The following is a 14,306-nucleotide window of genomic DNA, read 5'->3' as shown; positions in this document are numbered from 1 at the left end:
TGTCAGTCCTGAGTGCCGTTTTACTGTTATGAACCCTCTCCAGCCCAAAGTCAGGCCTGCGGTGTCACCATGACATCATCAACACACAGGAAAGGGTCTAATTCTTCAGCATTTCAGAGTGCAGATGTATGGTGTAGTGGAATGACAATGTCACCTAATTCACTCAGGCCAAACCCCCAAGCAAAACACACCTGCACAAAATCTATACCACCTCTTCTTTTGAACTTATTAGAGGTATGCAAACTACGAATGCAAGACTTGAATGATGCATGAAAAATAAAGTATCCTCTCTTGTGCTTTTTGTAGGCTATGTAATGGCCGAGGTGGAATGTTCCCACTCGTTACAGCCGGGCCAGTCCTTTCAGATCAGTAAGGTTGAAGTGATAAGATGATAGGAAAAGAGGCTTCTAGAAAGTATTGAGGTGGAATATGGTGGAATATGGCCATCATATAAATACGGGTCACCTTTTTGGCCTGTGAGGGCTCGATTCAATTTGTATCGCTGAAGTTCCACGTTATAGCGTGATTTAAATATAAAGGAAAAGTTCCTGCGTTTGCGGAGACTGCATTCATGGTAAACGCTGCATATGCTGGCTTTACATTTCAAGCACACAATACAGTAAATCAAATCAAATCAAAGTTTATTTGTCACACATACACATGGTTAGCATATGTTAATGCGAGCGTAGCGAAATGCTTGTGCTTCTAGTTCCGACAATGCAGTAATAACCAACGAGTAACCTAACCTAACAATTCCACAACTACTACCTTGTACACACAAGTGTAAAGGAATGAAGAATATGTACATAAAGATATATGAATGAGTGATGGTACAGAACAGCATAGGCAAGATGCAGTAGATGGTATAGAGTACAGTATATACATATGAGATGAGTAATGTAGGGTATATAAACATAAAGTGGCATAGTTTAAAGTGGCTAGTGATACATGTATTACGTAAAGATGGCAAGATGCAGTAGATTATATAAAGTACAGTATATACTGTACATATACATATGAGATGAGTGATGTAGGGTATGTAAACATTATATTAAGTGGCATTGTTTAAAGTGGCTACTGATACATTTTTACATCAATTTCCATCAATTTCCATTATTAAAGTGGCTGGAGTTGAGTCAGTATGTTGGCAGCAGCCACTCAATGTTAGTGGTGGGTGTTTAACAGTCTGATGGCCTTGAGATAGAAGTTGTTTTTCAGTCTCTCGGTCCCTGCTTTGATGCACCTGTACTGACCTCGCCTTCTGGATGATAGCAGGGTGAACAGGCAGTGGCTCGGGTGGTTGTTGTCCTTGATGATCTTTATGGCCTTCCTGTGACATCGGGTGGTGTAGGTGTCCTGGAGGGCAGGTAGTTTGCCCCCAGTGATGCGTTGTGGAGACCTCACTACCCTCTGGAGAGCCTTACGGTTGTGGGTGGAGCAGTTGCTGTACCAGGCGGTGATACACCTCGACAGGATGCTCTCGATTGTACATCTGTTGAAGTTTGTGAGTGTTTTTGGTGACAAGCCAAATTTCTTCAGCCTCCTGAGGTTGAAGAGGTGCTGCTGCGCCTTCTTCATAACGCTGTCTGTGTGGGTGGACCAATTCAGTTTGTACGCGATGTGTACGCCGAGGAACTTGAAACTTACTACCCTCTCCACTACTGTCCCGTCGATGTGGATAGGGGGGTGCTCCCTCTGCTGTTTCCTGAAGTCCACACTGGTTATTTTCCTGACACCACACTCCAAGGGCCCTCACCTCCTCCCTGTAGGCCGTCTCGTCGTTGTTGTTAATCAAGCCTACCACTGTAGTGTCGTCCGCAAACTTGATGATTGAGTTGGAGGCGTGCATGGACACGCAGTCGTGGGTGAACAGGGAGTACAGGAGAGGGCTCAGAACGCACCCTTGTGGGGCTACAGTGTTGATGATCAGCGGGGTGGAGATGTTTTGGGGACGGCCCGTCACGAAGTCCAGTACCCAGTTGCACAGGGTGGGGTCGAGACCCAGGGTCTCGAGCTTGATGATGAGTTTGGAGGGTACTATTGTGTTAAATACTGAGCTGTAGTCGATGAACAGCATTCTCACATAGGTATTTCTCTTGTCCAGATGGGTTAGCACAGTGTGCAGTGTGGTTGCGATTGCGTCGTCTGTGGACCTATTGGGGCAGTAAGCAAATTGGAGTGGGTCTACGGTGTCAGGTATGGTGGAGGTGATATGGTCCATGATTAGTCTCTCAAAGCACTTCATGATGACGGAAGTGAGTGCTACGGGGCGGTAGTCGTTTAGCTCAGTTACCTTAGCTTTCTTGGGAACAGAAACAATGGTGGCCCTCTTGAAGCATATGGGAACAGCAGACTGAACTTCGGCGATACGGATTGAATCGAGCCCTTAGTGGAAGCTTCCTCTCCTTCCTTCCTTCCTTCCTTCCTTCCTTCCTTCCTTCCTTCCTTCCTTCCTTCCTTCCTTCCTTCCTTCCTTCCTTCCTCTACAGATGCTAACTTACTGCTTGTATGTTACCAGCCAAAACACCCAGAAACACTACAACATCCTCCTCTTTCAAGGCGCTGAATGAGAACCTTTTTTCCCAGGAAATCTTTACAGAGGAAACCCTGATCATGTGTTATGGAGTGCTCTCGCTCAAATATGTCAAACCCATTAATGGGCTCTCTACTTGACAAACCACTTATTATGGGATGGTGGCCAAGTTTTATATAGCCTGGGCTACTTAGCTTCCGCCCTGCATTGGCAGACCCCAGATGTATATTGGCTTTGGTACCAGAGGCTTATAGGGGAAGGACTCGGGTTCTGGGAGATGGTTTTCCATGGGCGTGCTCTAGAAGGCTTTGGGCGAAGAACCTTACTAACGAGCACTGTGTACCCGACAACAAAGAGTCATCAAAACTCATCAAGATACTGCTGACTACCAAAGTAGGGTTAATTACTCACAACCTGTGGCGTAGAAAGCTAATGGTGGCTAATCAACGTAGCCTTTTGTAGCCTCGGATGCTAAATCTCATAGATAGCTGATGTTCTGATCCTCCTACGTGCTTGAAGGTTGTAAAGCAGACTTCCTACTGAGGGGCTGCTGACTTGATAAAGACATCTGCTGGTCTACTCTAATGGCATTAAAAAGAGAACTGGGTAGAGTTAAGGGCAGCTATCTCAGGAAGCCCCTGAGGAAGCCTGTGCACAGAGCACAAACTATCAAACAGGTAGGCACACACAAAATAACATGAACTCTTGCAAACACGCACACTAGCATGCACAAATGAATTGCCTTGTGTGCTCCTTATGTAGTGCCTTTATGAGGACGAGTCACTGCAGTGATGAAGTCACTTTGTACAATTTTGAAAACCTGTCTCTTTGACTCAAAACATAAGTCTAAACTTGCAACCACGGAGATGAGGTTTTTACCCGATGATTTGCTGCCATTTACAGAGGGAGGAATTGTTTCCCTTCCTCAGACTTTGAATGATCGATTCAGATAAGCACTGGTCAATATGTAATCTGAGAGGTCCCGTTTGAAAGTTTGAGAGCCAAGATTTTCATCATAAAATGAGATCTTTGGAGGCTGTTGCAAAAATATCTCCCGTAGACTGAGGAGAGTTGAACGAGCTTCCAAAAGGTTGAAGCTTTTGAAGGATGAGCTTGTCTGGAAAGTTTTTTATGAAGCTAGGAGTACTTGGTTTGATTATTGTTGCCCCCTGCTATGTGAGGGAATATATGATTGTGCACTGAACAAAAATATAAACGCAACATGGAAAGTGTTGGTCCCATGTTTCATGAGCTGAAATATCCCAGAAATGTTCCATACGCATGCCAAGATAATCCATCCACCTGACAGATGCGGCATATCAAGAAGCTGAATAAACAGCATGATCATTACACAGGTGAACCTTGTGCAGGGGACAATAAAAGGCCACTCTAAAATGTGCGGTTTTGTCACACAACACAATGCCACATATGTCTCAAATTTTGAGGGAGCGTACAATTGGCATGCTGACTGCAAGGATGTCCACCAGAGCTGTTAGCAGAGAATTGAATGTTAATTTCTCGATGTCCAACCGGCCTCACAACCGCAGACCAACCGTGTAACCACTCCAGCCCAGGACCTCCACATCTGACTTCTTCACCTGAGGGATCATCTGAGACCAGCCATTCAGACAGCTGATGAAACTGAGGAGTATTTCTGTCTGTAATAAAGCCCTTTTGTGGGGGGGAAAAATATATTCTGAATGGCTGCACCCCTGCCCAGTCATGTGAAATCCATAGATTAGGGCGTAATGAATTTATTTAAATTGACTGATTTCCTTATATGAACTGTAACTCAGTAAAGTCGTTGAAATTGTTGCATGTTGCGTTTACATTTTTGTTCATTATAGATTTGTAGCTAAACCCCTCAGAACATTCACATTTTATTCATTTAGCCGACGCTCTTATCCAGAGTGCCTGGCCCAACGCTTTTAACCGCTAGGCTACCTGCCGCCCTAAGCAGAATGAACTCCAATACAGAAGATATAACCAACAATACAACATCGTTTTTTGAGGCCAAATGTATTCTTTATTAGTCTGTTTCTGTACAAAAACTACTGGATCACAGAAAGAAACATGCATCTATTTACAGCATGGTCAAAGACAGAAAAGGAGAAGCTGGAGAGATCCCCCTCATTTGTATTCTGAAGACATTAATTAAACATTGTGCTTTGATACACTTTGATGGTACATTTCATATTTCACATAGATGCAGTACCTCTCCCCTTTTCACATTGAATTAAACATTGAGAAAGTACACTTTACAATTTAAAAAACCTCTGCTGAAAACCAGGGCAGCAAAAAGCAAGCTTTCTACAACTATGACAAAACATTTTTTAAATCAAGCTATTTAAAACTCAGTATATGGATGGAATGGATACAGGGAATGGGGGTGAAGGGGAGGATTGTGAAAAGTCAGCCAAGATTTAACTTGAAGAGAAAACTTGTGTTTTCATTGAAAATGGGTTTAGAACTCCATGATATTGAATTCAGATGTTTTGTGAAGTGTACAAGTGCACTCTAAAAGACATTCTATGAGCTGGCCTTCATTCTCGTAATTGAAAAATGGCTTTCAAAAAAGCGTAACAGATTTTTCCGCTTTTTTTTACAAGCCCTCATTATGACTACAAGTTGATGCCGCCCGATGATTGCCGATGTATGGCAATCACTGCACAGAATTTGCATACAATCAAAGATTTAATCAGGCTCATCATTGATTTGTCACCTATTGTTCACTATTACACAAGACATGTGGACATTTGGAGCAGGAAGTGCCCTCCAACATTTCCCAGTATAAACTACATCCTCTGCAGCTCAAATGATGGGCCTGTGTTATTAAATTAATCAAAAGCATCAAATGAATGACAACTTTAACTAATTCTTAAACATCTGCAAAAGCATAACTCAAATTAACCACACTTCAATTAGAGTATCAAAATAATGAAAATGCATTAAGTTGGATCATGTTCTATTGTAAGGCATCAATTATGTCTTGTGTTCTTTTATGTTTCAAAACCATTCCACTGAAATGTGGAGAGATAACTTGCATTACAGTAAATACAAATTGCATAAGTAAATGATAGTTTGTGTGCAACGGCAATAACACCACCACCACCACCAAAAACACTAACATCAAGGTTCCTTGAGAGAGTTGAACCCTACACTTGAGTGGTCCTTCTACAGTTATTGACAGTTTACTTGGGTTTCAACTTCGGAGCTGATTCGTACAGGCATGTGTGTTACATTCATTCTCACCAAAACACAAGGAATAGGCTTGGGTCCAAATGATATGGGAAAGGAGTTGAATTCTAACCAATGAACTAACGGAGGTTTATGATAGAAGAGTTTTTGAACTAGAGACATTCACATGACAATGACCTTTCCATTTCAGCCACAATGACAAAAATGTGAATCCCCCCCCAAAAAACATCTTGGTTAATATTTGTACTAGCTTTTGTCTTTTGCTTTAAGTTTTTCTTGCTTGCTAAGATGCATTGCTCTTGTAAGTGCCCCAACTAAAATAGTGCATTAAGAAATAACCATGATAATACACATTTCACAGTAACACAGAAAGGACAAGAAGAACGGGGGGAAACACAAATGCTGTGTACAAAAAAAAAGTTAAATATAGTATCGGAAATGCATTTTTATACAAAAGTGGTGGAGCATATATCCTGCTTTAAAAGACAGGGTGACCATGTCATGTTTCAACTTTTTTAGTTTTTACAAAAGGGTTGTTCCTCTCCTTTTTCAATCTTTTTACAATATCTAAAAGGTATTAAGACATCGAATGTGTTTACATGTATATTTGAGACTATCATTCAGGCCAAAATCACAAAAGGAATCCCAAAACATACTTTATAAATACATACAAAATAAGCACAATCAGAAGAATAACAAGAACTCTGGTACCTAAATGTGATTAAAACTGCTGCAAGCATTTCTGGTTAAAATCTATCAATCAACACACCCCGGAAATATATCTTTTGTACTGTGTTTCAAAAATGGTAGACATCCAAAACCTTTGAACCTCACAACCTTGGGCTGCCCTGGCATGACTCTGGTAGTGGGCAAATATTAGTATAACATTTGCTTTTCTCTCCTTGGCAGAATGTTTGCCAACCCTTTCTTTAGATTAGAAAATTACTGCATTTCCCTTTAAATATGATAAACACACACATTATTAAAAGCTATGGTACACAAACAAAAATGCTATTAGACTTTGACATTAGATATCAATGGTCTTTTGAAGCGGGTTTTTTATAGACATTGGGGGGAATTTTCATTGAAACTCCCACCTATTTTGAGTCTGACAATTGACGGAGAGTTTGATATTCTTGGATTCTGCACTTTTTCCATAGCTGACAGTTTTGAACTGTAGGCCTTTCCACGTTCCCTGCTCACAGTGGTTAAATGACTGAAAAGGAACTCGGTTCATTAGAAGATCCAGTCAAATGACTTTTCTTGTTTAGGACTCAGGACAATACTCACACCACAAGGATTAACTACCTGCCTTTCAAATCCACAGTTTATTATTCGCTATATTTTCAGATGAGCTAACCCTTCACACATATATATGTTGGAATGCTATCCATTGGGCAAGGAAAGTCCCAAAATGCAAAGCACAGAAGGTGACGGTGAACTCAATTACTGAACCAACACAAACATACTCTAGTGACATTTTACGGGTTATCGGTTACTGTCATTTTCTTTGTTGTGCTGTTTGCTCTGTTTCCAGGAGAGAAGGGGCTTCATGGTCCTGTTTTGGAGATTGATGAGCTTTAAGCTTCTGTTGTAGATATTCTGTGAGCCAGTGGAAATGTGGTCTGTCTGGCGGAAGGTCTTCTTCACATAGGTGGGACTATGAGACCTGCCATGGCTGAAAGACAACAGACACGCTGGTTACCTATGAATGTGGCGAGATGTTTTGTATCCATAACATGTTTTGCATCTATAACGTTGAAATATAATGTTGTAAGGATACATATCCCATAGAAAATCATTACACACCCTCTTAAATGAAAAGCCGTGTGTTGAGGTAATTATGATATGCATATGGATTTGCTGCAAAACCTAAGAATGACAAAATTATATTTTTCAAATATAATAACTTTTCCAGTCATGTTACATTAACTAAGGCCTGGATTCAATCTGTATCGCTGAGGTTCGGAGTTGTAGTGTCATAGAAATGTAAAGGCAATGTTCCCGCGTTAGCTGAGACTGCATTCACGGTTAACACTACATATGTCGGCTCAATTGGAAATGACCTTTACATTCCCACCGCACAATCTGTAACGCTTCAGCCATGCATATTGGATCGAGCCCTTATAACCACTCTATGTGAACAAAGATTCTCAGCCAAATGATTTGATTGTGATGAATGTTTTGAAAAGTCACTCAGAGCCAGAAGTTATGGATCAACTTTGACCTTCAATCCACTACTAACTCAGGTCATATCATTTTGTTGTGTGAGTTCTAGCATAACAGGGTATCCATGACATGCCCTTTTCTAACAGTGACCCAGGCAGAAGTGGGCGGGACTGAGGGGCGGGATGCTCACCCTGTAGGCTGCTGCCATTGGTGGTGGTGCAGGTGGGGGGCGGGGAGGTCTGTGGCCGCACGACAGGGGCGAAGGCGCTCTTCTGTTTGACTGCAGAGATCATATGGACAGGAGAGAATGAATAAGGGCCTATGGGTCCACCGGAGAACAGAGGGATGGAGGAGGAGGAGGAGTAGGAGGAGGAGGGGGAGGTGGTTGATCCTAACGGAGAAGACAGACAGACAGAGGTTGGTGAGTGAGTGGACTGAGATGAGCTGTACAGTGAGGGCATGCATGGGGGCTGAGGAATGGATGCCTGCCTGAAGAAGGGCCAAGGTCTGGAGTAACATGCTCGGAGTAAAAGGTGCTCAATATCTGCAAGTTGATCCATAACTTGAAGGCCCATTTTAGACTTTGACACAAACAATACCTTGTTCTTGAGGATAGCAGCAACCTCCATCCATGTTCACAAACAAATATATGTGTGTGTGCGTGTGTATGCATGTGTGTAGAATGTTAATGGCTGAAATGCTGACTGTGATAATGAAGCAATTTAATTTAAAGCACAATGCATTTGATACCCCATTCTCCCCATACTGGCTTGGTTCATTTCTGTACCTACGAGTTATTGCATCTTTATTCACAAGACATATGAATCCAGTAAAGTATGAAACCCTGAAGCAGCATTTAGCCTCATATCTCACAAATACGGAAATTCAAAATGGAAGTCTAAAATTGATGACAAAATGCAAATTGTATGTATCCCTACATGTGAATAGTTATTTTGTTTTTATCTCCCTTGAACTATTAACGTATTCTTGCTCTGTAAAGTCACAGTTTATATGTTTTGTTACTGATCTAACTGAATGGGTTTGGCCAATAGCATGAATGAATCTATGAGGGTGTTAGTATGTTAGTAGTGTTACGTAATGAAGGAGATGGAACAAGGTATAGGCAAAGCAGATGAAGACTTGTACAATGCATGGTATAGACAGACAAACCCAACCTTTCCCTTCAGTAGACAATGCATAACCTTCCACATCAAGTGTCAGACAAAAATCCACTTTCAGTTCAGCATCCAGAATTTACAACTACTGGGACACTTATTATTTTGGGAGACTTTGCTCTGTGATGCTGTAGCCTAAATAATAAGCAATTCAATGAGTCCCAGAGGTTGACAGTTAGAGTTCAAGACTCTCTCTAAAACACCTGTGACCTCAGAGCAGAATCGTGACGCTAAGCATGTTATTTGCAGAGTGGTGAAGGAAAAATCAGGGACAGAGACCCTGGAGGGTTCTAGCACTGAGGGAGAGAGAAGGAATCCCAGTGATGTCATCTATGAGATGTGTGTGAGGAATTCCAATGCAGATCCTACAGCAGGTGTCCTCAACACCAGTCCTCTAGAACGCCAGCGGATGCCTCCACTGAATTGACCAATAGTAAACTGACGTCAATTATTTAGTCTGTGAGTCCACACACTTGGCGCCACCAGATCTAAATCAGTCACTGAGTAAACGCAAAGTAAGAGAAGCGCTAGCAGACACTGCGTCCCACACTGCATCCCTCCTGGACTGAATCAGAATACTACTGTCCAAATGAAACCGTGTGCTGCTATCCCACCACGTATAACTAACCAAATGATCCCCCAGTGTTTTGTTACAGTGATGATCATTGAGACCAAATAAGGCTGTACTTACTTGCGTAGGGGGAGTTGGCGGCAGAGCCGTTGAGGAAGCTGGGTGAGCCTGGCACCCCCAGGTTGGTCATGCCCGCTCCGTAGCCGTTCATGGTGGACGTGATGGTGTTGTAGTTGGACTGCTGTGGCGTGGAGCTGGGGACGTAGCCACGGGGCGATACACTGTTGGAGTTACGGGAGTAACCTGGACAAAAGGAGGAAATGCTATGGTCAATCCAATGTCATCAAAACCGTGCAGTTTGAACAAGATCCGTTGACAACCTCGAACAGCATGGGCCAAATTCCTATATAGTAAGTATTAAGAATTGCATTGCTCTCCTCCAGAACTAAAACCACCCCTCTCCCCTCACTGTATGAGCACAATTCCCTTTGCACTTCAAATCTGAACAAGGGTTAATAAATATTATGTCAGAAGTGATAAAGCATATGTTCGATTTGGTAAGAGGGGGGCTTTCCAAAATGCAACCGTATTGTAAATGTCCATGTTTCTCCAATGCATTGCAGAGTTGAATCAGACAAAGTGTGGCTTTTGCAAGGGATTGTCCATGCTGCCACTCCCTCCACCGTTGTTTCTGACATGTGTTTCCCATTGCCTGCACTCTCCCTGATCCCAGGGCAGAGCTCCATCAATTGCTCTCCTGCTGGGAATTGCGTTGGCTCAAACCAAAAAGTGGGAAAGGGAGAGAGAGTGGGAGTGGGGAGGATAAGGAGAGTGAACTCTTAGAATTATTGGTGACTTGAGGAACCCTGGAGATCCTCAAGGAACCCCTGGAGTTCCTCAAGGTTCATATTTGCACCTTTGGCTAGGTAAGGGATTCTTGGACGAACCTTTAAAAGTTCAATGTAGCAACGGATTTCTGAAGGAACCCTGGAGTGGAGGCTTGGCTTAGTAGGTTTTTTTTGGGCCACCCATTAGAGTAAATGTCATTCCTGTTAACTGTTTTGTTGTTAAGGTTGAACAATTTTGTAACTTCAATGAGGCTAACAGAGGTGTGAGTTCCTCAAGAGCCGATGCAAATCCCAAGATTGGACTAGTTACCACTTTATTACTGTATGTAATCAGCAATGTTAATATTATTAATATTATATTAGAATATATAATATGCATAAATATTCAAGAAACATTTTAGTTTGCAGTGTACCGACTTAACATGAAGAACAGGAATGACATTTATGCCAAAGGGTGACCAAAAATAAATATTGGATAGCCACGCCTCCAATCTGATAGGCTGCCACCTCCATAATATATTATTAAATAGGTTCAAAATTGAACCACTCCCATCACAAAAAGTTTCCGGTTTGAACCTTTACACAGGGGTTCCTTGAAGACCTTTGTCAGAGGGGTTCAACCTTTTCAACTGGAAAGGGTCCACCAACTGGAATGGTTCCGTCATGAACCCAAAAGGTTCTTCCAGGACCCTTTATTTCTAAGAGTGTGGGAGAGAAGGAGAGAAGGAGAGAGAGGAAGTTTGAGCACACTGTGCTACTTGGCATATTGTGCCTTTCTCTCTGGCCTCCAACTAAGCCCCCAAGTTGGTGCAAGCGCTAGTGCCTCGTGAAGGGGAGAGTGCTATAACGAAGGGAGCACGGGTATTCAATACATCCTAGATGAAGGCCAATCAACTAAAGGCTCTAGGTGGTATCGGGGGGAGAGGGTTAAGGCAACTCCACTCCTCTATTGGGGTGAGACATGAAGGACAGGCCTAGCCTAGGGGGAGCAGTCAGTAACCCTATCCAGAAATCGCTGACTGAGGCAATGACGAGGTCAGCCTCTGGAGGTCAATGAGACCGAGACGCGCCACAATGTAGTTTCCCTATTTGCTCCAGAGGAAACTGTCAGCATAAAGTAAAACAAGTGGAGTGGATGCCTGTTTTAAGACAAATGCCAGAGGAGAAATTACATAATCCATTTTGCTGTTGATGTAAAGCAGATCCATAACGCTGGTCTGGAATTGATTCAGTAAATTACATTCCTCATGCGTTTGATAAGGCTCGGCGTATGATCTGCCCTGTATATTAAGGTTTTAATCATAGTGCGTCCTTTCTAGGAGTACAAAGAGGCATTTCATAGTTGTACAACAGTAGGGGGAAATAGTCTGATTCTGGGTTGTAATGTTCCAATGATCACGGACATAAAATATGGCATTATGTATTTTCACGATTTGCTGCAGTCCTGTTCCCATGACCTCATACATTCCTGTAGGTGTTCTCTCGTATGTCAATGTGAAAAGCAGACGGGTGGAGGGAGGGAGGGATAGAAAAGGGGGAACTAGAACGCTGAGGTGTCAGGGGAGAGAAAACAGTTCTAGATATCGCTCGCATTTCCTCTTTCTATCCATATCCTCGACTCCGACGTGAGCCAATGTGTTCATCACACGTTCAGACATATTTCCTGTGCATCAGTCACAGAGCTGCTTTATCAAAGGAAACAGCCCTCTCTAGGATAGTGTGTGTGTGTGTGTGTGCGCGCGTGTGTGTGCGTGCGTGCGTGCGTGCGTGGGGGGCTTTGCATTATAACATATGCTTAATGACATGCTTATGCATTTTTGAAAGTGTATAAATAGTGATTTCACAGTCAAAGCTGTTAAGAGAGACACACAAACACACACTGCTCCCTGACCCATTGACCAAGCTTCTGTCTCTGGCTGTATTCAGTAACTAAACTCTGGTTGTTTTATTCATGCCACATTGTCTGCATTTCTGAACTCATTATCACCTCCCCTTCTCATACACTCCCAATGAATAGTGACAGGGAGCTGGTGTCACTGTCTGCCACACACACACACACACACTCACACACCCGCACGCACACACACACACGCTTGGATCTGAGGGAATGTTTCACTGAGTGGATGTATGCACAGAGGGCCTGGCCTGGTGCATATGGCTACTAAAAGCAGAGGCGCTGACAGACACTAAAGTATCACTACAGGATAGCCAGGATACGTACAGTGGGGCAAAAAAGTATTTAGTCAGCCACCAATTGTGCAAGTTCTCCCACTTAAAAAGATGAGAGTGGCCTGTAATTTTAATCATAGGTACACTTAAACTATGACAGACAAAATGAAGAAATAAAATCCAGAAAATCACATTGTAGGATTTTTAATGAATTTATTTGCAAATTATGGTGGAAAATAAGTATTTGGTCACCTACAAACAAGCAAGATTTCTGGCTCTCACAGACCTGTAACTTCTTCTTTAAGAGGTCCTCTGTCCTTCACTCGTTACCTGTATTAATGGCACCTGTTTGAACTTGTTATCAGTATAAAAGACACCTGTCCACAACCTTAAACAGTCACACTCCAAACTCCACTATGGTAAAGACCAAAGAGCTGTCAAAGGACACCAGAAACAAAATTGTAGACCTGCACCAGGCTGGGAAGACTGAATCTGCAATAGATAAGCAGCTTGGTTTGAAGAAATCAACTGTGGGAGCAATTATTGGGAAATGGATGACATACAAGACCACTGATAATCTCCCTCGATCTGGGGCTCCACGCAAGATCTCACCCCGTGGGGTCAAAATGATCACAAGAACGGTGAGCGAAAATCCACACAGAACCACACAGGGGGACCTAGTGAATGACCTGCAGAGAGCTGGGACCAAAGTAACAATGCCTACCATCAGTAACACACTACACCGCCAGGGACTCAAATCCTGCAGTGCCAGACGTGTCCCCCTGCTTAAGCCAGTACATGTCCAGGCCCATCTGAAGTTTTCTAGGGAGCATTTGGATGATCCAGAAGAAGATTGGGAGAATGTCATATGGTCAGATGAAACGAAAATATAACTTTTTGGTAAAAACTCAACTCGTTGTGTTTGGAGGACAAAGAATGCTGAGTTGCATCCAAAGAACACCATACCTACTATGAAGCATGGGAGTGGAAACATCATGTGTTGGGGCTGTTTTTCTGCAAAGGGACCAGGACGACTGATCCGTTTTGAGGAAAGAATGAATGGGGCCATGTATCGTGAGATTTTGAGTGAAAACCTCCTTCCATCAGCAAGGGCATTGAAGATGAAACGTGGCTGGGTCTTTCAGCATGACAATGTTCCCAAACACACCGCCCAAACACACCGGGCAACGAACGAGTGGCTTCGTAAGAAGCATTTCAAGGTCCTGGAGTGGCCTAGCCAGTCTCCAGATCTTAACCCCATAGAAAATCTTTGGAGGGAGTTGAAAGTCCGTGTTGCCCAGCAACAGCCCCAAAACATCACTGCTCTAGAGGAGATCTGCATGGAGGAATGGGCCAAAATACCAGCAACAGTGTGTGAAAACCTTGTGAAGACTTACAGAAAACGTTTGACCTCTGTCATTGCCAACAAAGGGTATATAACAAAGTATTGAGATAAACTTTTGTTATTGACCAAATACTTATTTTCCACCATAATTTGCAAATAAATTCATTAAAAATCCTACAATGTGATTTTCTGGATTTTGTTCTCTCATTTTGTCTGTCATAGTTGAAGCGTACCTATGATGAAAATTACAGGCCTCTCTCATCTTTTTAAGTGGGAGAACTTGCACAATTGGTGGCTG

At 42.8% G+C, this 14,306-nt stretch overlaps 1 protein-coding gene across 8 annotated transcripts in view; it reads right to left on the bottom strand.

Moving 5' to 3' along the window:
- Positions 1-4,540: 4,540 nt before the first annotated feature.
- LOC110488851 (transcription factor COE3) overlaps positions 4,541-14,306 on the bottom strand; it is a 102,019-nt gene continuing 92,253 nt past the window's right edge. For 2 of the 8 annotated variants that reach the window (XM_036943003.1, XM_036943002.1), the window contains exons 14-17: positions 9,767-9,949; positions 8,091-8,291; positions 7,541-7,603; positions 4,541-7,409 (exon numbers count right to left, since the gene is read on the bottom strand). In XM_036943003.1, the coding sequence (XP_036798898.1) occupies positions 7,545-7,603; positions 8,091-8,291; positions 9,767-9,949 (443 nt within the window). In that variant the 3' untranslated portion in view covers positions 4,541-7,409; positions 7,541-7,544. The remainder of the gene's footprint in view (positions 7,410-7,540; positions 7,604-8,090; positions 8,292-9,766; positions 9,950-14,306) is intronic. The other 6 variants (XM_036943005.1, XM_036943004.1, XM_036943007.1 and 3 more) reach the window with 4 other exon arrangements.

The sequence above is a fragment of the Oncorhynchus mykiss genome, chromosome 14, assembly GCF_013265735.2.
Source record: "Oncorhynchus mykiss isolate Arlee chromosome 14, USDA_OmykA_1.1, whole genome shotgun sequence".
NCBI lineage: Eukaryota > Metazoa > Chordata > Actinopteri > Salmoniformes > Salmonidae > Oncorhynchus > Oncorhynchus mykiss.
The sequence above is the reverse complement of the archived record's forward strand: the minus strand, read 5'-3'. Positions and strand labels throughout refer to the sequence as shown.